The sequence below is a fragment of the Eleutherodactylus coqui genome, chromosome 12 (assembly GCF_035609145.1).
Source record: "Eleutherodactylus coqui strain aEleCoq1 chromosome 12, aEleCoq1.hap1, whole genome shotgun sequence".
NCBI classification, from domain to species: Eukaryota; Metazoa; Chordata; class Amphibia; order Anura; family Eleutherodactylidae; genus Eleutherodactylus; species Eleutherodactylus coqui.
In genome coordinates, this window is record NC_089848.1 from 49,607,126 (window position 1) to 49,634,340 (window position 27,215).

The 27,215-nt window shown below is 48.8% G+C and overlaps 1 protein-coding gene across 10 annotated transcripts in view; it reads left to right on the forward strand.

Moving 5' to 3' along the window:
* Positions 1-215: 215 nt before the first annotated feature.
* Positions 216-27,215, forward strand: part of SLC4A7 (solute carrier family 4 member 7) — a 128,687-nt gene continuing 101,687 nt past the window's right edge. For all 10 annotated transcript variants that reach the window (XM_066584572.1, XM_066584577.1, XM_066584574.1 and 7 more), the window contains exon 1: positions 216-394. In XM_066584572.1, the coding sequence (XP_066440669.1) occupies positions 347-394 (48 nt within the window). In that variant the 5' untranslated portion in view covers positions 216-346. The remainder of the gene's footprint in view (positions 395-27,215) is intronic.

The window sequence follows — 27,215 nt, forward strand, 5'->3', positions numbered from 1 at the left end:
CTGCGGTATATGGGGCGCCATAGAATAACTCCTGCAGTGCAGAGTCCCCAGCATCACCAGGGACTGAGCAGAGAAGGGACAGAGGGGGAGGGGAGGCCGCAACAGACAGCGGAGACAGAGGGAAGGGGAGGGCCCAGCCGGAGCAGGAGATACAGGGGGACCAGCAGGCTGAAGGGCGGGATAGCGGGGAGGAAGAGGGCGGAGGAAGCCGACGACACCGCTCTCCTTCCGATAGAGATCGCACAGCAGCCCGGGGACGCGGAGATCCCCTGCTATGAGCGCCGGCGGCACCTGACGGGGCACACGTGTACAGCTCCGTCCATCACCGGGAGCTCCGCGGGAGGCCATGGACGAGGACCGCGCCGGGGAACAGATGAGACCGCTGCTCACCACGGTACGGCGCTTCCTCATTGTCTCATCATGGCTCGTGGGTGATGGTGTGCAGCCGGCCGGGGAGAAGTTCTAGCGCCGGGCACTGGGATACACTGAGACATACTGACACTTGTACATTGGCACTACAGGGTAACTGGGCACTGGGGCATAGACAGTTGTACATTGGCACTATAGGGTACATGGGCACTGGGACATACTGACAGTTGTACATTGGCACTACAGGGTACGTGGGCACTGTAATACACTAGTACATGGGCATTGTAACATACTGAGTTATACACTGGCACTCTAGGGTTCATGGGCACTGTTATACACTGGCACTCTAGGGTTCATGGGCACTGTTATACACTGGCACTCTAGGGTTCATGGGCACTGTTATACACTGGCACTCTAGGGTTCATGGGCACTGTTATACACTGGCACTCTAGGGTTCATGGGCACTGGGACTGTACATGGGGTACTGTAATACACTAGTATTGTGACACACTGACAGTTGTACATTGGCACTACAGGGTACATGGGCACTGGGACATAGACAGTTGTACATTGGCACTACAGGGTACATGGGCACTGGGACATACTGACAGTTGTACATTGGCACTACAGGGTACATGGGCACTGGGACATACTGACAGTTGTACATTGGCATTATAGGGTACGTGGGCACTGGGACATACTGACAGTTGTACATGGGCACTGTAATACACTAGTACATGGGTATTGTGACATACTGAGTTATACACTGGCACTCTAGAGTTTATGGGCACTGTTATACACTGGCACTCTAGGGTTTATGGGCACTGTTATACACTGGCACTCTAGGGTTCATGGGCACTGTTATACACTGGCACTCTAGGGTTCATGGGCACTGTTATACACTGGCACTCTAGGGTTCATGGGCACTGTTATACACTGGCACTCTAGGGTTCATGGGCACTGTTATACACTGGCACTCTAGGGTTCATGGGCACTGTTATACACTGGCACTCTAGGGTTCATGGGCACTGGGACTGTACATGGGGTACTGTAATACACTAGTATTGTGACACACTGACAGTTGTACATTGGCACTATAGCGTACATGGCCACTGTGACATACTGACACTGTAATACATTGGCATTATAGCGTACATGGGCACTGTGATACACTGGTACATATGGTACTGTGACATTGTCACTAATACACTAGCACTACATGGGACATGGGCACTGCAACATAGTGAGTTATACATGGGCACTATAATACACTGGCACTATATGTACATAAAGTACATTGATACTGTAATACTGACAGGATGATGCATTGGCATGTGGTGAATTGTTACATTCAGTAGTAGGCACTGTGCTGGCACATAGTGTGGCACATATTGGGGAGCCAGCACTATCATATACTTATATAAGTGGGCAACAATCTCCATTTCATCTACCATGAGATACCAGTCTATTACGGTACTTGGGTGCCACAGTGCCAGTATTTTAGGGTGCTGTGTACTATGTCATACAGTATTCACGTTTTGCATGCACTATACTAGCACCATATGGTACATGTACTGTAGGGTTATGTAGTACATTGGCATCATAGAATACTGTCTGTGTGGTACATAGGTTATTTAATATGCTGGTACTAGGTGGTACAAAAAGTACTATGCCACTGTAATACTGACAGGATGATGCGTTAGTAAATTAAATAGTTGGCACTATAGTATACTGGCATGTGGTCCACGCAGAAATAGGTACTGTAGTATACTGGCATGTGGTCCATGCAGAAATGGGTACTGTAGTATACTGGCATGTGGTCCATGCAGAAATAGGTACTGCAGTATACTGGCATGTGGTCCACGCAGAAATAGGTACTGCAGTATACTGGCATGTGGTCCACGCAGAAATAGGTACTGCAGTATACTGGCATGTGGTCCATGCAGAAATAGGTACTGCAGTATACTGGCATGTGGTCCATGCAGAAATAGGTACTGCAGTATACTGGCATGTGGTCCATGCAGAAATAGGTACTGCAGTATACTGGCATGTGGTCCATGCAGAAATAGGTACTGCAGTATACTGGCATGTGGTCCATGCAGAAATAGGTACTGCAGTATACTGGCATGTGGTCCACGCAGAAATAGGTACTGTAGTATACTGGCATGTGGTCCATGCAGAAATAGAAATAGGTACTGTAGTATACTGGCATGTAGTCCACGCAGAAATAGGTACTGCAGTATACTGGCATGTGGTCCACGCAGAAATAGGTACTGCAGTATACTGGCATCATGTAGTATATATGGTAGCAAGCATTAGTATACTTGCATTATTGTGGTACATGGAGGACACTGGGGGCATACACACTTGTGAGTGATTAGCAGGCACTAGAGTGTACTAGCATTATGTGGTATGTAGAGCAGTGGGCACTGTAGTGTACTCTGGCATCATGTAGAGCAGTAGGCACTAGTATATGCTGACAGCATGGGGCAGCGGGCACTGTAGTGCACTGACTTAGTATGGTATTAGGTACTGTACTGCCATTGTTACATGGGTCAGAAGGCGCTGTAATGTACTGGCATTGTGTGGTGTTAGGCACTGTAGTGCATTGGCATCGTGTGGTACATGGGGCAATGGGCACTATACTATATATAGGCACTGTAGTGTACTGGCATCGTGTGGTACATGGGGCAGTGGGCAAAATACTATATATGGGCACAGTAATCTACTGGTATTGTGCGGTACATGGGGCAGCGGGCATTGTAGTGTATTGGCATCGTGTGGTACATGGGGCAGCAGGCACTATACCATGTATGGACACTGTAGTGTACTGGCATTGTGTGGCACATGAGGCAGTGGGCACTGTAGTGTACTAGCATTGTGGGTGTTACATGAGGCAGCGGGCACTGTAGTGTACTAGCATTGTGTGGTAGTACACAGGGCAGCGGGCACTGTAGTGTACTGGCACTGTGGTACACAGGGCAGCGGGCACTGTAGTGTACTGGCACTGTGGTACACAGGGCAGCGGGCACTGTAGTGTACTGGCACTGTGGTTCACAGGGCAGCGGGCACTGTAGTGTACTGGCACTTTGTGGTTCACAGGGCAGCGGGCACTGTAGTGTACTGGCACTTTGTGGTACACAGGGCAGCGGGCACTGCTGTATATGGGCACTGTAGTGTACTGACACTGCGTAGTGATACACAGGTCAGCAAGCACTGTAGTGTACTGGCACTGTGTGGTACATGGGGCAGCGACCACTGTAGTGTACTGCACTGTGTGGTACATGGGGCAATGGGCACTGTAGTGTACTAGCATTGTGGGCGTTACATGGGGCAGTGGGCACTGTAGTATACTGGCACTATGTGGTGGTACACAGGTCAGCGACCACTGTAGTGTACTGGCACTGTGTGGTACATGGGGCAGCGACCACTGTAGTGTACTGGCACTGTGTGGTACATGGGGCAGCGACCACTGTAGTGTACTGGCACTGTGTGGTACACAGGGCAGCGGGCACAGTGCTATGTACGGGCACTGTGTGGTGGTACATGGGGCAGCGGGCGCCGGTGGTACACGGGATAGTGGGCACTGTACTATATATGGACACTGTAGTGTACTGGCACTGTGTGGTGGTATACGGGGCAGCGGGCACTGTGCTATGTACAGCCCTGTATCTGGGGCACACAGCTGCCACGTCTCCTGCCTCCTCAGCGGACCGTCCTTTGTTAGGGCGCCCCCCGCATCCTCTGCAGCCCCCGCCGCCCATCAGCACGTGGTGTGCGGGGTCTCCCGACCTCCGGTGACTCCTCATCTGATGTCAACCGTTTGTGCTCTCTGGTGGATGTGAGTCAGACGGAAGTGCCGCCCCGCCCGTCAGTGTGAGGGATGAGACGGGAGGGACAGGCGGCCGCTGGCTGTGAGGGGGGCACGGGGGCGCTGCCAGTCTGTTAGGGGAGTGCTGCCAGACTGTGAGGAGGAGGGGGGGGGCACGGGGGTGCTGCCAGACTGTGGAGGGGGCACGGGGGTGCTGGCAATTTGTAAAGGGGATGCTGCCAGTCTGAGAGGGGCACAGGGTGCTGGCAATCTGTGAGGGGAGCAGTGGCTGTCTGTGAGGGGGAGCTGCTGCCAGTCTGTGAGATGGGCACGGGGGTGCTGCCAGTCTGTGAGATGGGCACGGGGGTGCTGCCAGTCTGTAAGAGGGGCACGGGGGTGCTGCCAGTCTGTTAGGGGAGTGCTGCCAGACTGTGAAGAGGGCACGGGGGTGCTGACAATCTGTGAGGGGGGACGCTGCCAGTCTGTGAGGAGGTGCACGGGGTTGCTGCCAGTCTGTGAGAGGGGCACAGGGTGCAGGCAATCGGGAAGGGAGCACTGGCTGTCAGTGAGGGGTTGCTGCTGCCAGTCTGTGAGAGGGGCTTGGGGGCGCTGCTGCCAGTCTGTGAGAAGGGCAAGGGGGGCGCTGCTGCCAGTCTGTGAGAAGGGCAAGAGGGGCGCTGCTGCCAGTCTGTGAGAGGGGCGAGGGGGGCGCTGCTGCCAGTCTGTGAGAAGGGCAAGGGGGGCGCTGCTGCCAGTCTGTGAGAAGGGCAAGGGGGGTGCTGCTGCCAGTCTGTGAGAAGGGCAAGGGGGGTGCTGCTGCCAGTCTGTGAGAAGGGCAAGGGGGGTGCTGCTGCCAGTCTGTGAGAAGGGCAAGGGGGGCGCTGCTGCCAGTCTGTGAGGAGGACACTGGCTGTCTGTGAGGGGAGGGTGCTGCAAGTCTGTAAGGGGGGGCGGCCACTCTGTGAGCAGGGGCACGGGCTGTCTGTGAGGGGGCATGGGGGTGTTGCCAGTCTGTGAGGGGAGGCAACGACTGTCTGTGAGGAGGGCATCGGGCGCTGGCTGTCTGTGAGGGGGCTGCTGCCAGTCTGTAAGGGGAGCCGCTGGCTTTCTTGGGGGAGGGGTGGGTGGCACGAGGCGACAGAGGTATGTGAGGGGGGGGGGGGTCGCTGGCTCTCTGTGAGAGGGCATGGTGCCATCTGCGGAGAGTAGTTGTCATGGATGTAGACACTCACTCGTGGAGATGCCAGGGGACACATGTGCCAAGTCCTCCAGTATAGGTATTAACCATCAGATGGAGCGGGCCAGTGGTACAACAGGAGGTACTAGAGCTGCCACCCCCGCAGGGCTCAATGTGCCACTGGAAAATCACGACAAAAGTAATTCATACCGACTGTGAAGGAATGGCGGTCGTGTTATTGACCCACTTTCCTCGTATTTAGGCGTCCTTCTCACAGGTGTGCGTGAAATCCGTCCGAGAACCCGTCATGATATCGCACTTCTCAGCATTCGTTTTACCCACAGATGCCAGGCGGTTTTCATGTAACATGACTTTGGGGGGGGGGGGTTAAAATATGGTGATGCGCGCACAAAAAAGCATTGTCAATTCTACTAAAAGGCAGCGCTCAAGCAAATACACGTACGGTCGTGTGAGGCCGGCGCGAGTGTCGGGTATTGGAATAGCAAGCGTTTAAAAAAAAAAAAAAAAAAAAAAAAAAACTAGGACTGGCGCAACCTGTTAAGTGCCGACACGGAAGAGGGGTCAGGGATCTAGATAAAGGATATGGGCTTACTTGGATCAAGGCTGCTGGTCCAAAATAAGGTAATTTTCCTTATAGGGCGCCTTCACGCGGGTGTAGTGCCACCGTGCATTATGCAGGCGTTTTTCCGTGCGTATCACGCGGTGAACGAAGGCAATGAAAGTCTATGAACTTTCACCCCTTAGCGTGTGGGCACTGCGTATCGACATGCAGGAGAAATAAATCGCAGCGTCCTCTATCTCTCTGTATATTATACGTAGCCCTAGTACGGGCAGTGTATGATGCGCGGTGCAGGCGCATGCATTGCATATGGGCAGTGTATGATGCGCAGTCCAGGCGCAGGCATTGCTGACGGGCAGTGTGATACGCGGTCCAGGAGCATGCATTGCTTACGGGCAGTGTATCACGGTCCGTGCGCGGGCAGTGTGTGATGCGCGGGCAGTGTGTGATACGCGGTCCGTGCGCGGGCACTGCTTACGGGCAGTGTGTGATACGTGGTCCGTGCGTGGGCACTGCTTACGGGCAGTGTGTGATACGTGGTCCGTGCGCGGGCACTGCTTACGGGCAGTGTGTGATGCGCGGGCACTGCTTACGGGCAGTGTGTGATACGCGGTCCGTGCGCGGGCACTGCTTACGGGCAGTGTGTGATACGCGGTCCGTGCGCGGGCAGTGTGTGATACGCGGTCCGTGCGCGGGCACTGCTTACGGGCAGTGTATGATACGCGGTCCGTGCGCGGGCACTGCTTACGGGCAGTGTGTGATACGTGGTCCGTGCGCGGGCACTGCTTACGGGCAGTGTGTGATACGCGATCCGTGCGCGGGCACTGCTTACGGGCAGTGTGTGATACGCGGTCCGTGCGCGGGCACTGCTTACGGGCAGTGTGTGATACGCGGTCCGTGCGCAGGCACTGCTTACGGGCAGTGTGTGATACGCGGTCCGTGCGCGGGCACTGCTTACGGGCAGTGTGTGATACGCGGTCCGTGCGCAGGCACTGCTTACGGGCAGTGTGTGATACGCGGTCCGTGCGCGGGCACTGCTTACGGGCAGTGTGTGATACGCGGTCCGTGCGCGGGCACTGCTTACGGGCAGTGTGTGATACGCGGTCCGTGCGCGGGCACTGCTTACGGGCAGTGTGTGATACGCGGTCCGTGCGCGGGCACTGCTTACGGGCAGTGTGTGATACGCGGTCCGTGCGCGGGCACTGCTTACGGGCAGTGTGTGATACGCGGTCCGTGCGCGGGCACTGCTTACGGGCAGTGTGTGATACGCGGTCCGTGCGCGGGCACTGCTTACGGGCAGTGTGTGATACGCGGTCCGTGCGCGGGCACTGCTTACGGGCAGTGTGTGATACGCGGTCCGTGCGCGGGCACTGCTTACGGGCAGTGTGTGATACGCGGTCCGTGCGCGGGCACTGCTTACGGGCAGTGTGTGATACGCGGTCCGTGCGCGGGCACTGCTTACGGGCAGTGTGTGATACGCGGTCCGTGCGCGGGCACTGCTTACGGGCAGTGTGTGATACGCGGTCCGTGCGCGGGCACTGCTTACGGGCAGTGTGTGATACGCGGTCCGTGCGCGGGCACTGCTTACGGGCAGTGTGTGATACGTGGTCCGTGCGCGGGCACTGCTTACGGGCAGTGTTTTCATACGCATACCTAAATAGAACTGGGCATTTGTAAAAAAAAATAAAAATAAATCCCTCCTATCTGTGATTCCCGGGCGTGCGCTGTGCTAATCGCAGCCCTTATGCATCTCTGCCAGCAGAGCGTATGGGCTGTAACTTGTACACCACTGCGGGAGACTCCCCGTGTGAACGAGCCCTTTTGTCAACAGGCCGCAACAGAGTCCTAGTTTTCTTTACCGGCTCGCTCTCCCGGCTCATGAAGGGGTGTCCGTGCGCTGCCTGATGGGTAAAACCCAGACACTGCTTGTGAGAGCAGCAGCAGGGAGCTTGGTATGTTCGTTAGCCCCTTCACACGTTGGATGTGCCACAACTCCCCTCGTTACATCGGAGGTGATGCGCGAGTTCATCTGAACACGGACAACTATTTATTTGAAGTAAAACGGGAAAAAATGGTGTTCAGCCCTCTTGGATTTTCTGACATTTACCCCATTTGTCTTCTCCCATGACTCTTGAAGCCCTTATATGTGCCAGGGTCGTGTGCGGTTTGTGAAGCCGCGATGCACCAGAAGCGAGGGCTCACTTTTATGGAATTATGTCGCCCACGTATTACGCGCATTTGCCGCATATCCATAGAATGGAAACCCATAAGCCCGTGCGGAGGAGCCCTGCGGGTGAGAGGGGTGACCCTGTGAATCCAGATCACAGTCCCCTCCAAATGGTTTGGGTTTAGGTGCAGATTTGCTGCTGAGTTTTTTTTCCATTGCAGCAAATCTCTCATGTCTAGGCCCGCCTCCACACGCATTGGCGCCCGTCTCTGCGCTGCATTTTTGTGCACATATTGGAGTATTTTGCTGTGATTTTCTGCCTTTAGGGCAGCAAACGAGATGTACCGCCTGCAATGGCTTATTGCTTCCAGATGTGGTGTTTTCCCAGTGGAATTGCGCAACGTATTCCGCGTCTCCTTGGGTGTTCTCTGCGTAGTGTGAACGTAGATACGCCTAAACATACCCCAACCCAGATCTCTGCCACTTCCAGGACCATGGCACTCTTGTGCCGTGTCCCACTATGCGCTGCAGCTTCTCTTGCCTGTAGTGTTTGGGGTTTTTTGCAACAATGTATGTTTAATGTTTTGCTGCACAAGATACAAACTTGCCTTTTAGATCTACTGTAACAGCAAGGAGATAAAGGCACTGTCTGCTAATGCGAGCGGTGCCGCCTCCGTGTTGTACGGCATCAGCGGGCGTAGGCCTCCGCCGTGACGCCGGGGCTTAGGCGTGTGATCTGCCGTGGCCTTGTTTAACCAGGAGGCAATTTTTCTGTCTAAAAATAATGTCCCAAAGAAGTTAAGACGGATCATCTTATGTGGATTGGGATTACTGTGTTTGTTGGGCATTTTAGGATATTGTTACTGACTTTTACCACGCTTTAAAGGGATTACCTGTTTGTTTAGTGACATTTGACTTTAACATTGGAAAGGTCAGCAACCTGGATGTGTATTTATATAAGCGCTTGATGAAATTCTGTGAGCAGATCCCTATTGTAGTTGGCATGTACGCGGGTTTATAGGGCAGAGTGTTTACCATATATTGCTGACAACCATTATGCATGAAAAAGAGCAAATAAGAGAGATCGAACAATCCCTCTGCAGCGCCACCTATTGGAAGCAAAAACATGCAGTCTCTAAGCGTACAAATTTAAAGGTCCATTCACATCTACATCGGAGGTTCTGTACGGAGCCTGCAGCGGAAAATCCTGGATAAAATAGCGTAGCATGCAGCGCTACTTCATCCAGTGGAATGCTGGACGGACCCTGTTAGTCAATGCGGTCCGTTCTGCAGCGGCATCTGCCTGATCATGCGGATCTGGGTTATTTTTTTGTTCGCCTCTAAGAAGGGGGCCAAAGAACAGATCTGTCCCATGTCCCTGGGCCTGAGACGTGCCAACCAATAACCTCAGGAGGTCCATAAAATAACCCTAATAGTTTGAATAAAAAAGTGCCCAAACAGCAGACCTATGATTAACATGGACCCCCAGGCAGCTGTATCCTTGCATCTACAGTTGTCCAAAGTTGGTGACCTATACAATGATACAGGCAACCAATGGCACGCTGGAAATGTGTGTGCCACCCCCAACACCCAGCAGAGGTGCCCTTGATTTCTAGTCTTAAAATTGGAAACCACATTAGTATTTTTGATCATCAAATGTAAAAATAAAATGATCACATATGAAGTATTCTCTTCAGACTGTGGACTGGGATAATGGCTTATGGAAAACACTGTGCTCTGTGTTCTGGCTGCCTAAAGTCACCACTAGAGGGCGTGGATGAGCTTGCTGCACACTGTTGCCTATGCAATGAGTTGCAATGCTCCCTCTAGTGGCAGAAGCACATGTTGCGTAAGTGGTCAAGGTAAAATGTCCAATAAAATGCTCCAGGCCAAAAAAATTACATAGAAGCCAGAAAAACACAGGAGCCACATAAAAGTTTTATTCACCAAATTTAAATATCCTAACAGTTAGGCCTCATGTCCACGGGGAAAATCAGGCCAGCTCCGGAGTCTCCATGTAGAATCTGCAGCGGGTCCCTCCTGCCCCGCGGACATGAGCGCTTAAAATAGGAATAAATCAGAATTAACTTACCTCTCACACGCTCCGGATACTTCCTTCGCTGCGGCGTCATCTTCTCTCGTCGCGGCCGGATCTTCTTTCTTCGGCTCAGCGGATGTGCATGATGACGTCGGTGACGTGCCCCGCGCATGCGCCGGGCCGAAGCAAAATGATCCGGCCGCGACTGAGAGAAGATGGCGCCGCGGCGAAGAGAAGAACCGGAGCGTGTAAGTACAATCTGATTTTTGTGTCCCGCGGATCCGGACGGCTTCCATAGGCTTCAATAGAAGCCCGCGGGAGCCGTCCCCGCGGGAGACCCGCACGAAAATGGAGCATGGTCCGGATTTTTTCATGCTCCATTTTTTTTAAAATCACTTTTATTGACCATCCGCGGGTATTTATCTACCCGCGGGTGGTCAATGCATCCCTATGGGGTGCGGATCCGCGCGCGGGAGAAGAGTTAAAATCCGCTGCGGATTTTAATTCTTATTTTGCCCGTGGACATGAGCCCTAAGGCTTCCCCCACACGTGTGTGTATTATGGCCGCACATATATGTAAGACATTCATCATATTAAAAGCCCCCCCTCACAGTATAATCATATACAGAGCTACACCCCCCCCCAGTATATTCCCATTAAGAGCACCTTTCCCCGCTGTATATTCACATGCAAAGATTCCCTCGCAGCTCCCCATCCTCTATGGTAATCGCATTCATTGGAACGCCACCAGCGATCAGCATTACATACTTCAATACCGTAGCGGCTCTAAGGCGAACACCCGCGGCAGAAGTGGTGCGGCCATCTTTGTTTGGCTGGAGGGTCACTTTAAAGCTGCAGGGCTAGTGGTGGCCAGTCTATCATGTCCTTATACCCTAATAGGCTATATGAGCAGGGGTTATTTCTTGGGACAACCGCTTTTATCAAATGTCATTTTATTAACCCTTTATATTTTGATAGTGGAAAACCCGTCTGAGCCATCTGAAGCTCTTTCTAATCTGCTGCTCTATGAAAATGCAGCATAGAGGCGAAACTTGCTGATCTGCTGGGATGCCTGGACAGCGAGCGTCTGAATCCCCTAATCAGTGCTTAACTTGTAGCTTTGAAGTGTGCGGGACAGCTGGGGATTCTGGGGCCGCTGCCTGTCAGATTGCTGACCCACCTTTTGCTTTGACTGCTTTTGTATGGAAGGATTAGTTTGAAAATCAAAAAGTGGAGTCTCGGACCTGTCGGACAGTGTCATCCGCCTCCTGTATCATCTGTATTGGCATAGGATTTATCTTCTCACTAGGTGGGTTGTTTCATTGTCCTTTATATCCTATTCCTAAAATTGGGGTTCTCAAGTACTGATCTTGTAAGAACAGCTAACTTACAATTATTAGTGTAGCCTTTACATAATCTAAGGGATAGGTGATAAGTCTGATCAGTGGGGGTCTACCTGCTAAGACCCCCACTGATCCCGAGAACTGGTTTCCTGTGTGCCCCTCTTCTCGTCATTAAGGGGTCACTGTACCCACCTGCAGTGACCTCAGATTGAATGCAGCGCCAGTTGAACATATGTAGTGCCGCTCCATTCATCTCAATGGGGCTGACAGAAATGGTTGAGCGCTTGTATTCTGTCCAGCAGTCCCATTGAAAAATAATGAGTTTTCCTGCAACCAACTGCTCCATTCACTGTTTTCACTATGGAGGGTGCAGTGCGGGAGTTGGAGGGGTTTACATAGGAACCCCCATCCTCAGGTTCCGGTAGCGGTTCCAGCGATGGCCTCTCCACTGATGACTTTGCTTTGGGTGCAACCCCTTTTTTAAGGGTGCGTTGCCACATAACGAAAAATGTTGCAGAATGTCTACAACAGAGATTCTGCAGCAAACTCCACATCACAACCATGATGGTGGGCCTGTATGAATCCACGCCAGAGCTGCTGATTTTGACACTGCCTTTGTTGCGGAACAGCAACAGATATTACCCTTTTCACTTGAGACCCTAAGACCGGCTGCCCACGGGCATATTTGCATTGTGGAATCTGGAGCAGGTGCCCGCCTCCGGATTCCGTGGCAAATACTGCCCATAGCATGTTGTTAAAAACGCATTTTCCTTCCCATGAGCAGAAATCAATTGCAACTTTCCACTCGTGGAGGAAAAATTGCAGCATGTTCTCTTTTTAAGTGGATTCAGTGCGGACTGCTTCTATTGAAGTCAATGGAAGCCATCCGACCGTGACCCTTCCGTAATTGATATTGCAAAAAGTTTGCAGATTCTGCGTCATCGCCTAGTAACTACGCATGTCCGACGGCTCTCTGTGTGGACCATCCACAGTACAGAGAAAGAAGAAGAATAATAGGTCTGCGTGGATGCCGGCCGGCCACCGGGTCGGATTCCGCTGAGGGCTCCCACATGTGGAATGCACACCAGTCATGTGCAGCCGGCCTAAAAGACCTGATGACCGAAGTCCATGAGAAGTCGTTGCTATGAGATCTGTGACTACGCTTCCACTCCCCACAGCCGGCATTACTTTATGGTCTTGTGTGACGTGAAGCTGATACAAGGGCCTCTGCTGGGTATTGTCCTAGGTAGCGATGTGCTGTCTGGCTCCAATCCCCGATATCTTTCTAATGTCCATTTACAGCTGCATTTCCTGGCTGACTCCAGGCCTAATAACCCCGACCTATGCCATCATATGACGCTGTAAGTTGGGGTCAGGGTGGGAATTGTGGTTATAACACACATGCTAAAGAGCGGCCACATTACGAACAAGGACTTTCGGTGCATGCTTGTGACTCTTTAACAATGATGTCCGGGTGCTGATTACCCCCTCGCACACGAGCGTCTAGAATCTGATGTGTCTCAGCCTGTTCCTCATTTGACTTCAGATCAATATTATTTCGAGAGATTAGATACTGTTCTGTAGAAACCTTTTTCTTTCTACAGGGCTGTACTGATGCCGCTGAGGGGCCTTTTACAAAGCGAGACAAATCACTAAAATAAGTGCCAATTGCTGATATTGGCGGGTTGATATGACTTGCATATACACTCCTTGTAAAAATGACGAATTCCCAGTGGGCTTACAGATCCTTGAAGACTAGGATTCACAGAGTGGATCTGAAACGTAACTTTTATTTGTGTGTCTAATTTAAAACGAGCAGATATATAATCAAGCAGAACTATGGCTGGCACCAAGTAATGTAATGGTATGCCACCTCAAGGGACTCAACGACCTGGATCCTAAAAACCAGGAGGCGGCCTTGGGCCTCATGTCCACAAGGAAAATCGGGTCCGCCGCAGATTCTTCATGCAGAATCCCGCAGTGGGTCCCTCCTTTCTCTGCTGCTGGAACTGGGGCTTTAATCAAGGTGGAGGGGATTATGAACCATTCCAAATATCAGTCCATTTTGGCAAAAAACCTTCTGCTAAAAGGCTGAAGAAGAAGAGGAATTTGACCTTTCAGCACAACAACGGCCCAAAGCATACTTACAAGTCAACAAAAGAATGGCTCCGCTAGAGGAAGATCAAAGTTTTGGAATGGCTCAGCCAAGGCCCAGCCCTGAATCCCATCAAAGATCTATGGGTTGACTCGAAGAGGGCGCTACACATGAGATGCCCTCGCAATCTGACATAATTGGAGCACTTTTGCAAGGAAAAGTGGGCAAAGATTGCCAAGTCAACTTGTGCCATGCTGATGGACACCTACCCAAAAAAGACTGACAGTGGTCATTAAGTCAAAGGGTGAATCAGCAAAGTATATTTTAGGGTGTGCATATTTATGCAACTGCATCTTTTTATTTATTTGCAACACTATGCCGGACAATCTGGAGGACCTGCACATGGCCATATTATTGGAAAAGATTGTTTTTGATCCAAGTGCCAAAGAAAGGAGATAGACTGTGGAAACAATAGAACAATCCCTCAGATTCCCCACTCTGCAAGGGGCTTCTGAAAATCACCCAGAAGCGCCTAGTCAATATCAGGAACTTCCTGATGATGAAGCTGGATTCCGCAAGGGCAGGGGGACCTGTAACCGCATCACCAACCTGAGGTGGATCAGGGAAAAGGTAAGAGTATCAGAAGAAGCTCTACCTGTGTTTCATTGATTACTTCAAAGCTTTTGACTGTGTAGAGCATGATAAGCTGTAGGAAGCACCGAGGGAGGTAGGAGTACCAGCAAACCTCATCACGTTGATCAGGTCCCTCTACAGCAATCAAGAAGCCGCAGTAAGAACCAGATGTGGGGATACAGAATGCTTCACGATCAAAGAGGGCTCAAGACAAGGATGCATCCTCTCTCCTTCTCTTTTCAACCTCCTATGTGGAAGTGATCATGAGGTGGCTGGACTTGCATGATCAGGGCATTGGGTTAAAAATAGGTGGAAGAACCATCACTAATCTAAGATCCTAGTAGCAGAGACGGCGACGCATCTGAAGATGCTGATGCTAAGTTAGAAGATGGGGCTTCATCTGAACATCAAGAAGACCTAGATTATGACCACTGCCCACAAGGAAGTCCACATAAAGGTCAACAACGAGGAGATCGAAGTGATTAATAGTTTTGTATTCCTTAGGTCCCTCATTGATCGTAGTGGCAGCTCGACAGGTGAGATAAAGCATCGGTTACGGCAATGATGAACTTGGACCCAATATACTTGGACTTCTAACAAAGGACCATCAAACAAAGGTTAATCACAGCCATCGTCTTCCTGAGTGCAACAGATGGCTGTGAGTTGTGGACATTGACAGAAGAAAAATGGACACTTTCGAGCTGTGGTCTTGGAGAAAACTTCTACGGATCCACTGGATAGCTAGGGTCACCAACAAAGTTGTCCTGGACTGTACCAACTCAGGGGTGTCCCTGGAAGGCAGAATCACGAGGCACAGACTGACTGGCTTTGGACACGTGATGAGGCTAAATTTGCTAGAAAAAGAGACGCTACTTGAAATGGTCAGTGGTAAAAGGAAACGGGGAAGACCAGACATGTTGGCTGGACACCATCAGGAAGGACACGGGAATGCAGCCTTAGAGGACTGGCCTACAAAATATCCCAGAGTCGAACACGACTGAACCGATAGAATCAGGAGAAAAATAAAAAAAATATATATATATTCCAAATAGAACCCCGTCTACTTGTATGTAGGTGTAATGGCGGTAGGTAGAAATGCCTCCTGATTCCTTCACATTTCTGGATATCTGGTTTATGGGAATTTGTGCATTTCATTTGCTTTTAAGGGAATGTTGTGACTCTACTACACGCTGCAACCTCGCTGTGAACTCATTACCAGGGAGATGATAAACACAACTGTGCGGCCAGAAGCCTCCACTGAAGACGGCCAGCTAAATTTAGCCGGGTAGACTTGCAGTAAAACTCTTGTAATTTTAGTACATCTCAATAGAAGTGAAGTATGTGTATGGGTGGGCTGCAGGTGTAGCACGGGGTCTACATGCCACCGCAGTGGATGAAGAATTCACAAGTGGTTATCCATCTCGCTCACGACCTACTTGAGTCTAAGTTGCACTAACGCCTGTGTAACTGCGCGTATGCTCGTGTGAAACCGGTCCGTAAACAAATTGCAAACAAAGTACTTTGGTTTTTGGTGTTTTGTTTTTTTTGCCCGGGGATGTTTTTCACATGCGGCACACTCCGGGTATGACACTTTTTCCAGTGATTTATTACACTGATCACTTTGTTGGGATGTTACTGCTGCAGCAGGGATCAGTGAGGGGAGTATGTCTATGCTGTTGTTTTTGACATACTGAGCAGTTTACAGTATCTTTCCATCTGCCCCACTGGACAACACCCACCCCACCCTTTTTTTTTGCATCCCCACTTTTGAGAGGCGTAACTTTTCCCCCCTCATTCACATAGCTGTATAATGGCTCTTATTTGGTTTAGTTTTTGCAGAAGGAGCCGTACCGTTTAATGTACTACATACTAATGTATTGAGAAACTTGTAAGTGGTTAGTAAGTTAGTAGTATGTAAGTGGAAAACCATTGCTCTTAGATTTTATTTTCAAAGGTGTTCAGCACAGTAAAGCTTTCGTGCGTTTTTTTTTTTTTTCTGTAGATAGGGCCAATTACCACGATGCCCCATGTTTTATTTTACTATCTAGTTTTTGGGTTCCTACTGTGTTTCCCTGGAAATAAGACCCTGTCTTATATATATTTTTGCCCTAAAAGAGGCACCAGTCTTATTTTCGAGGGGGTTCTCTTATTATACTTACCTAGCAAGCTCGGTCCAGGTCCCACATGCTGCTCTCCGGAGTTTCGACACACTTCTTGCAGTCCTCGGCTGCGCACAAAAGATCACTTCCTGGTTACGGGATTTATAAAGCCCGCCTCTGGAAAACCATGGCTCTGATTGGCTGTGCAGAGCTCGAGAATCAATCAGAGCCACGGTCTCCTAAAGGTAGGATTTATGAATCCCTTAACCAGAAAGTGATCTTCTGTGGGTGTCCGAGGACTGCAAGAAGTGCTATGGAGATCTGGAGAGCAGCATGAGGGACCTGGACCAAGCCTGCTTGGTAATGTCTTCGCGCTTTTTTTTTTTTTTTTTAATGTAATGCAGCTAGGGCTTATTTTCGGGGGAAAGGCTATATTTCAAGCCTCCTTGAAAAATCAGGATAGGTCCTATTTTCAGGGAAACAGGGTATCACTCTAAGATTTGCACTCCTACTTACTGGCTTCTGGGCCTGCAGTCATGTGACCATGCAGCTCCTGTAACTGTAAGGCTGCACATGCAGCTGATGTAATGACGCCGCAAGATTTCCGCCGGGAAAGTGCTGCTTCAAAACCCGTGGCGCTTGGCCACGGGCTTTGGAGCGGCTTGGCTGCACACTTTTCCATTGCAGCCGGTGCTCCCATAAAAGAGAAAAGAAAAAAGAAAAACAATTGACATGCTGCGGCCGGGGAATCCGCAGCGCCAACTTTGCCGCGGTGGATTGGCCGTCCCGTATGGATGAGATTTTTGACAAAACTCGTCCACATGGATGGCTAATTACAGGATTAACGGCCGCAGGCGGATTTGCCACAGCGACAGTCCGGACAGAATTTCCGCGGCAAATTTCCCCCCCCCCCTGTGTGAACCCAGCCTAACAAGCCATGCATGCAGCTATGTTTACAGAGTATCAGTGCACATCACAATGTCATCATGCTTCATAACAAAAACATGAAGAATATGTATTACTTAATAGGCTGTTCTGGTGGGGGTCCATACGCTCTCATTATTGGTGGAGATATTGGAATGCTTACCCCAGGTGCCCTCCCTTTTATTTCAGCCCTGGTTTTAATTGGGCGTCAATATCCAACCTTATATGAACCTAACGGTTGCCATTTTTGTGTCATTTTGGAAAATGTTTCATTAGTGTAAAGGTATAATTGGCATTCCTACAGGTATGTAGTTAGGAAGAAGGCTGCGAGGGTCTCCTGCGCCCCTCTGTCCCAAGGATCCTGTTCTAGACCGCTCCGTCTTTGGGTTTATTAGCAGAAGAATAAGACACAACCAGATCACATTGATTGCTGTTTTTGGAAATTTATACTTCTGAACATTTGTGCTAGCGTCATCGATGAAGTGAAGACCCCATTGTGCAACGGCCTGTAATAATAAATGTGAATGGCGTTGTTTACATGCGGAGGTTTCCATCCTTAATGTTAGGAAATAACATCCGTCGGCGTGTTCCTTGCCTTCTGTGTCTGAGGGCCTGCGTAATGCAGCCTGGGAGTTGCAGGCTGCTGTAATGCTCTGCAGAGATGTGTTGCGCACCGGCGGCCGCTCCTGAGGGAAAGGCTTCTGTTGTTCTTCTTCTTTTCCAATCTCCTGTATGGAAAGTAACAAGTGAGAGAACTCGGAAGTGTTATTAACCCCTTAGTGGCCACCCTTTTGCCTTTTTATGTCCTGCGTTAGTGGGCTTTAATCCCCAGGGACGTAAAAACACTCACTTTTGGGGAATAAAGCCACATGAGCTGTGGACGTGACAGCTCCATGCTGACTGATACCAGAGGTACCCAACAACCTGGAGCTGTCATGGGGGTCTATGACCTTAAAGTGTAAAAAAGTTTTTAAAAAGTTAGATTCAGCTGCCCTCATGGATCGGATCCATTAGGGCAGATGAGCTTACTCCCCCTCCCGTCCTCTGCGATGTCCTGCAGGACCTGACGACTGTCTTCTGCGCATGTGCGCCAGGCGTCATTATGTCAACTGCATGCACAGAAGGCTGAGAGCCCTGGCAAATTTGAATTCTCTTGGCTACTGAAGGTAACCGGGAGGCAGGTGATGTGATTACCGGTATGCAATGGATACTGGCGATCACGGAAAAGTGAAAAAGTTTGTTTCAGCTGCCCTCCTGAATCGGATCCACCAGGGCAGCTAAATTTACTCACCCCGACCTCCGTGATGTCCCATGGCGATCTGCAACTGCTTATGCGCCAATATGGTGCAGAAGGCCGGAGAGCCCGGCAAATTTAAAATCTCCAAATCTCCCTGCACCTGGCTGTCAAAGCTAGCCGAGTGCAGGGAGATGTCACCGGGGACCGCTGTATCCATCGGATAATGGTGCTCATGTAAAGTTAAGAAGTGTGTTTTTAAAAAAAGGAAAAAAACAAAAAAAAATAGTTTCTCTCGGCTCGTGTCCGTGAGGGGAAATGAAATTACCAACCTAACGTCCCCAGATTTGTCTCCCGATGGGATCTTTATCAATTAACCTTTCCCAGCTTTTGCCATCAGCCTAGTGGCGGACGTAAGCACAAAAACCAAGAATTCCCTGGGAAATTTAAAATTTTCCTGTAAGAGCCTGGAGATGTCACGGGGGGCCGTGGTGAGCGGTTTCTAGTCATGTGATCACCGTTATCCAATGGATAATGGCGATCACATAAAAGTAAAAAGAAAAAGTTGACGTTTTATCTCCCCTCACCAATGCGATCGGTGAGAGGAGATGAAAGTTCTTACTGGAGGCCTCCGTATTTGAATCCCGATGCAATACTCCACCACAGACCTTACCCGGATTCTGCGCATGCGCCCGTCGGCAAAATGTTGGAAACATGCGCAGGATTCAGGGAGCCCAGGAAATTTACAATCTCCTTGCTCCCGGTGGCCAAAGGTGGCCGAGAGCATGGAGCAGTGACCGGAGACTTTGTTGAGCGGTCCCCGGTCAATTGATAAAAAAAGTAGCAATCTACCTTGGGCCGGTCTCCCATGACTGGATAGAAATTGTGGATTCCTTAGGCGTTTGATCTCCGGTAATACGCAGATCAATCGCATTCGATTACACAATTCCGCTCACATTAGTGGGTCCGAATTACGTAATCCACTCGCAGAAAACTGAACGCAGCAGGTTCTATTTCACCCTGGATATCCGCAACATAGAGCCCATCGTGCCCTATGGTCGCAGATATACCCGCAGCTCATACTCATCTACATTGTGTACAGGCTACGGGTACCCACGTCATCACTAAGCGGATATAAGATATAAACTGAAAAAGGTGTACTGCGCATGACAGACTTTGTGAGTAGGCAGTTATGTGCAGTACATTACATGGCCGTACGCAGCGCCACGGCCGGGCTCACAGCTAGGATCGGCTGCGGGCCTCCGCAAGCGGATCCCACATCCAGCTGTGTGGCCCCGGCGTTATTCAGACCGCTACCTGTAATACGTAATTTACAAGAAGCCCCGGGAACGCTCGCCTTCCTGCAGTTCCAGGAGCAGCTTGTTGAGCGCCTTCTGTGTGAGACCGCCGCACCTCAGCAGAGCGCCACTTTTTACACCCCATACCCGCTAATAAGGTCAGGAAATACCCTCCAAAAAAGAATCAGAAGAGGGGGGATACCAGATTTTATTGCCTATGTGCCCATCCAAACCAGGCCTCTATAATTACCTCTGTCTAAGAAAATACCACACAGTTTACATTATTACTTTTATCTAACATTTGGGCAACGCCAAAAAGGGTGCGGAGGGGGGGATTATTTTTAGGAAGTCATTTTTTTTTTTCTGCCCCAGTGAGCAATGGGTCCTGGAATTTATTCAGTTGTGCCCTGAAATCCAATGGGTGTTCCCTCCGTTATAGGCCTAGCCATGTGTCCTGTAAGTAGATAACCACAATGGGTATGTTTCCGAACACGAGACAAACAAAATTTTGGGGTGAAAGTCTTCATTCGTATGTGTGCTGTACAAAAAACACAGTTTTTTAAATTGACACAATTGCCAAAAAAAATGAAAATCGTTATTTTTTTCCCTTCTACTTTGCTTAGATTCATTCAAAAACTGTGGGGTCAAAATATGCAGTACACCACTAGATGAATTCATTAAGGGGTCTAGTTTTCAAAATGGGGTCATTTGTGGGGGTTCTCTATAGTTTTGGTGGGTCAAGGACTCTGCAAGTGGGCAATGGGGCCTAAATCGCCTTCAAGCAAAATGTCTGTTCTGAAAACCACCGGCTGCTCCTTCCGGTTTGGGCCCTGTTGTGCATCCAGACATAAGATTAGGGCCACAATGGGTATGTCTCTGAACACGGGACAAATGGGGGTATCCATTTTGGGGTGTAAATCCTCATTTTCATGTGCACTCAAGAAAAAAAAACTGCCTTTAAAATGACATTTTTTCGAAAATATGAAATTATATTTTTTCCTCTAAATTGCTTTAACTCCTGAAAAAAAAAACTGGATTCCAAATACTCATGACCCCCCCTCCCCCCTTCTCAGTGAATACAATAAGGCGTGTAGTTGTTAAAATGGGGTCATTTGTGGAGGTATCTATCATTCTGACACCTCTGAGCTTTTGCAATCTTGGCTTGGTGTAGGAAAACAGTGTTGATGATCAATGTAAAATTTGTATGTCTGCTAAAGTTTTTCAATTGTGCATCCAGAATAAAGTAAACAGATGGAAATATATCTTATTAAAAATGTGTACAGTGTGTTTGCAAATATTTAAGATATATTGCAAACGAAAATGTGAAAAAAAGACAATTATTTTTCTTTTAGTTTTCGCAATTTTGGTGCTTTTAATAAATATACACAAATTCTATCAGACTATTTTTTACCAACTAAATGAAGTACAATAGGTGTTGAAAGAAAAATGTCAGAATGACTTGGATATGCAAATTCTTTACGTAGTTATTCTATGTTAAAGTGACAAGTCAGATTTCCAAAATTTGGCTTGATCATTAAGGTGCAGACAGGCTTGGTCACTAAGGGGTTAAACCCTGAGCACAACGTGTACCCGCCATTTATTAGGCCTGCAGTGCGCACTCGTTGAGTTTGTTTGGATCATTCTGTTCCACAGCGCGTTTATCGAGAAGACCATATTTATTTTGAAGCTGCTTTCAGCAGTTCAGATGGAACCGTGGGCCGGAGTTGTAGCGGGGTGTAAACTAGGCAGGTTTCCCCCTTTGCTTCATCTGCCACCTCCCTCATTTTGTAAGGATGAACCTAGTACTACCGTTCTATCACTGGTTGGTTTTCACCATATTTTACCGCTACTCTGTAGTACAGAAAGCCAGGAAGATGTGGCCTATAGGAGACGCCGGGCCAGTAGGTAGTAGAGCACTATCGTAAGAGCGGCACACACCCGCGGTCAGTACTTGTTTTAACAAAGGCCTCCTTCACACAATTGTTGCATTCTTGCGCAATGAACGATGCTTTTTTGAGCGTGCATTGGCGTATTTTACTGTAATTTTTCCGCCATGTTCATCTAATTGGCGCTTCAAATGCGTTTGTGTGAATCTAGCGTACTAAAATGAAGGTGGTTCAGTCTCTGGCACGCTCCCGTAGGCTACAGATAGAAGGCCACTTTGTACATGGCGGCTGTGGTTGACTTTTTGCACATGAAGCGACGGTAGCGAAAAATCCCCATATTTTGGTCACTCAACTTCTGTGCAGCCAAAGTTGTTAAGTCCATAATATACAGGACCTCCTGAAGGGGGCGCATCAGTGTTCTGGGTACCTTTCATGTTCCTTCCATCCCTAGACCAGATTTATGACCGGCCTCAACTATGTTTAGGCAATTTTTACTCAAGTCGTCTGTCAGCGGTAAAAACTTTGTAGGTCATTTTGGTTCTGCTTTAATGTCCATGTAAAGTCCGAAGCCGGAGATGTATCGGATGACCTTGAAGACGGTGACCCTGGCCGCGGCTCGGACTTGTTCTGCTCAGCGTGTTCATGCATGATAGTACTGACTGAAAGCATGAGAGCGGCCAGCAGATTCATCTGGCAGATAATAGCTGGGCCTCGCCGCCGTCACAAAGCATTTTATCCGCCTGTTTGTTTTCATCAGGACTGTGAACTTGTATTGATTGAGTACAGCATGACTAAATCTAACGTGGCAAGGAGCAGGACTGCTGGTAAGTCCGCGGAGCAAGAATGCCTATTGTGCCTCCTCCCCATCTGGCATAGTTCACGGCTTAGTTGGCGCAGGCAAATGTTGGTAAATGTTTATTTCTCTAGTTTCACTAGGCACTAAAGTACTGAGACGCCCAATGTACAGAGACGCGGACATCGGGCATTGGGTCTTGGGTGGGAGCAGATGCAATACGAGAAAAAGTTCGTTGCAACTTCTTCAAGGAGAGGGGGCGGGGGCTACTTCTCATCATAGCGCCTACTGCTGGTCGGAAATATAGAAGAAGAGGAGGAAATATGGGAATTCAAGCGAAGTAAGCCATATTTGGTACAAAACGATACCATGTACTGATCTGTGCAGGTACACTGCAGGAGCTAACCCTCATTCTTGCATGCTAGATTGACACGTGCAGTCAAAATTAGGCCAGTTTCACAATTCGGTTGGAACTTCTGGTTGGAGGTTCCGTCGCAGATCCGACATGAGATATTGGAAAACAAAGCGCTGCAAAATGAGGCAGATGAGCGGAAACCAAACCCTTTATAGTCAATGGGGTCCATTTGGCGCCCATTCTATTCCGTCACAAGACGTTGCCGTTCAGCCAGGGGATTCTTCTTTCCTGCTCACCGAATGGAGCCAGAAACTGGAACCCCCGACGCAGATCTGAAACCACCCGAATTCAACTCCCTTTGCCAATTTTAGGTTTATATGTCAAGTGTACAGATGTTTGCAAAGAAAGTCAAATAAGGGCTTGTTCATGGCAGCTTTCTCATTTCTGTGGCGGCGGTGGCCCTGGCTCTTCAATGGATGTGGCTCAGTGGTAGTAAGGTTTCCTTGCAATGCCGGGGTCTTGTGTTCACATCTCATGAAGAGCAACATCAACTCGGTGTGGTGGCTCAGTCGTCAGCCCCGCTGTCTTGTAGCGCTGGAGGTGCAGGTTCAAATCTGAGCAAGGGTGATGGATGTATGCATTATTTTTTTTTTTTTTTACGTTGATGTTGCCCTTAATGGGATTTGAACTGAGAACCCCAGAATTGCAAGGCAACAGTATGCTAACCACTGAGCCACATTCATTGAAGAACCACCGCCATGCAAAAAACCCCAAAGAAACGGATGTAAGTGGAAGGTTTACAGATGCTCTCCATATCCCTTATATTTCATGTGTTTTAAAGTCAGTGGAAGCCATCTGACCCACGGCCCTTCCGCAATTGAAATCAACACTAGCTGTGCCCGCAGTTACAAGCGCCGTCCACTACAGAGGTCGGCGTGGAGACTTTCGCTGCTTCTGCTCCTACCTCTGTGTATGTGCGGCACTGACTGCATGCTGATCAACTATTGATGACCTATCCTGACGATATCAATCAATAGTATTCTCACTGGAAAACCCCTTTTAATGTGTGTATCTGACAAGTAAACCTAATTTGCAAGGGCACGTTGATTAATTTTGATTGCAGCTGTAGCTACATAGGTGATGGTGAATATTTCCTATCCCAGGCCTCTCACTAGCAAAGCTGGACTCCTACTGTACACTGATGAAGGGCAAATACCCTGAAACAGCTGTCTGTGCATGGAGTCTGGCTTCCCAGTCATTGTTACAAGGCTTGTATAAAGAGTCTAACTTTAGCTTGAAGGAATGCTGCCTTCCAATAGGTGGCACTGTAGAGATATTATTCCATCTCCCTTATTTGCATATTACCCAGAGGAGCATGAATGGCCTTTTGAGTCCCCTCACTCACTGTCTAGGTGCTCTCCCTAAGGAGAAAAGATGGCGTTTCTGAATCCATTCATAATAACATTGCAATGCTTTTGGAAGGTACTGGTACTTCCTGTGGAGATCCAGCTTTTATAGGCAGTCTTACAGGCAATGCCACCTGCGAAAAGATCTGACCAGATGGAAGAAGACGACGATATGTCTGGCGCCACCTCTAGGTAGCTACCTAGTAATCCAATGTTCAGCTTGTTTAAGAGCCTGGATACATGACTAGGGATATCGGCCAAACCAGAGACCCATCTGTAGGCGGCGCTGTTTGAGTTTTGGCTTCTCATCCGTACAGAGTAAGATTCTGGGTGGTTGGGTGCTATGGCTTTGACGCACTCTTAGAAGATACTTAAGGGGTCCTTTATGGGTCGGACATTAATTACAAGATGGTTACTTCTAGGTGGCAGTATGGAGACCATGTTCTTCCTTATGGAAGAGACCTAATTTGGATAACCATCCGATGAGGCTCGCTACATACTGGGTCTGTTTATGGAGTACGCTTCGTTCTTGGAAAGCAACTGAAGCAGCATTTCCTCCGTAGATTGTATCGGGTTGTGACGTGGAATATGCAAAGCGGACATCTGTTTATGGTGTTTTTGTGGTTTGATTTGTTTTTGAAATTCTGTATTCTCAATTTAGAATCGAAAATTGTAAATGGCCTTCTGTTTTCCTGTATTCGTTAACTTCTGGTACAAGAAATGTTCCAGTAAGCTATAGTGACGAGTATGGGACCTGATACCTCCACCCCTAGGACATATGGCCTAGAAGAAAATCTCTTATATAGTGGATGTAAATGCCATCTCTTAAGAACTGAGGCGGCTTGTGTCGTAGGTTTCCTAACCGGATGTTGTTGCGCACGTTTTTAGATTGACGTGTTTTCTAGAATAGCCTAATATAGGTTAAAAACACCGGATCCACACTTTTATTTTCAATTATAGATAGCACATTTGTAAAGGTCACCTTCTATATTGATTATCACTTATTAAAAGGGATGACTTGGTAAGTCTCCTCTACAGGATAGGAAGTAATCTGACTGGTGGGGTCTTACCATTTGAGACCCCCGCCAACAATCTCCAGAACAGCCCAACCCCGGTGTTCTGCTTGGACTATCACCGCGAGTGGTCCTCCATCCTCCTTTGTAGTGATGTCACTGTGAATGGTGTGAGCTGGCCGAGCATGTGCGGTAGGCGCTCAATTCATCTCAATGGGGCTGAGTGGGTGCCGCTCTGGTATCCCGCCAGTCCCATTGACAATGAATGGCGCACTAGTGTGCTAGCACAACCAGTGTACCATATCAGTCGTCTCCTCACTGCGAGGGGTGCAGTAACCCCGCAGTGAGGAGGATGGAGGACACAGGACCCCCATTCTCGAGATCAGTAGGCGGTCTCAGGAGTAAGACCTCCACCGATCGGCAAGTGTCATTCTGCCACAACCCCTTTAACGCTTACATTCCAGGTATTTTAAGGTGGACAATAAAAATGCAGTAAATACAAGAAACGAGTTGTCTGCCATTAATAACCTTCTAAAATACCGTACATATCCCCCTCTAGTCTGCATAGACTTCTGTGGAAGTGACATGCCTATAGGCTATATAAGGATAACGTTCCAGAATATTCCTTTAGATGGAAACGGTGATATCCATCAGTTCACGTTGGCTGACTCCGGTAAGTCAGATCACGGAGATCACATGTATGTTATATGTTGGGATATCTCCTTCTCCTGTAATGTATTTGCACCTAGAATTCTCAGAAACGCCAGAGTCCGGCGGCCATAAATGTCGCGGCGGATGTCTTCCTAGAGATTAGCAGTAATAAAAGGCTTGTTGAAGCCGGCGCTGGCTGCCGCTTATCCCTTTGTGTATGGGGGGGTCTCCAGATGTTCGGATTCTTGAGTTTTTAATCTGCCGTGATTTAGTTCCCAGCAGCAGCATTATGCCGTTGTCACATGAGGACACCCGTAGACGCTGCTGTCAGCACTTTGTACGGGAACTTCATAAAATCTTCTAAAATAAGAAGATGTGAGGAAGACGAGCGTCCTGCGAGCATTACTGCTATGGCGGATGAGTAACGCACGCGGCTATGAGCCGTGGTTTGCTTTAACCCCTTAATGACTACCAATATGTCTTGACGGAGGCCGTTGATGGGCATTATTCTAATGCAACTGCCTCTTGCACGGCTGGTGCATCAGAAGCCTGGCATGAGTCTCCCGTGCCCGGGGGGAGCAGATCCTCAGCTGTTAGATAACAGCCTGGCACCTGCTCAAATGGCAGAGACAAGAGAAACCTCAGATCAATGCTACGTTTAACCCTTTACATGGCAATCGCATGTACTAGGCTGACAGAATGAGGAAGCTTCCTTTCACCCATCGAACCCCCGTGATGTGATCGCAGTGCCCCAATGGGTTGTTATGGCACCTAGAGGCTTGGCTATGGCCTTCGGGTCTGCCAGCTACAGCGACCTATGAGACTCAGCCTCAATAATACACTGCTATACTGAAGTATAGTAGTGTATTATAGGAATAATTAATAAAAAATATGGTGATATTCAAGTACCCCAGTGCGACAAAAAGGAAAAGTTAAAAGTATAAAAAAGTAATAAAAATAAAACTGTCTAAACCCCAACTTTCCCCCTTTTTTGTGATTTTATTTTATTTATTTTTTTTTATTTTAAAATCTGTCATTGAAGCGTTCATAAGTTAGTACATTATTTAACCCCACACAGTGCATTGGTCCTGGAGTGCAATGGTGAAATTGAAAAATTAGTAGGTCATTAAGGTGCTTACAGGCTTTGTCACTAATGTGCGAGCGCAATGCACTTTTCACCATTAACACTACTGGAGCGACATGCATTTTTGTGTTTTGTTGCGCAGGGTTCCCTGAAATGCATATAACTAATGGTGCCCATTGGGGGAGGACAATTGGCCGAAAACCATTAGACAACTGTTGGACAGATGATCGCATGTTTAGGGAGTTAAAGCGGCCTTCCG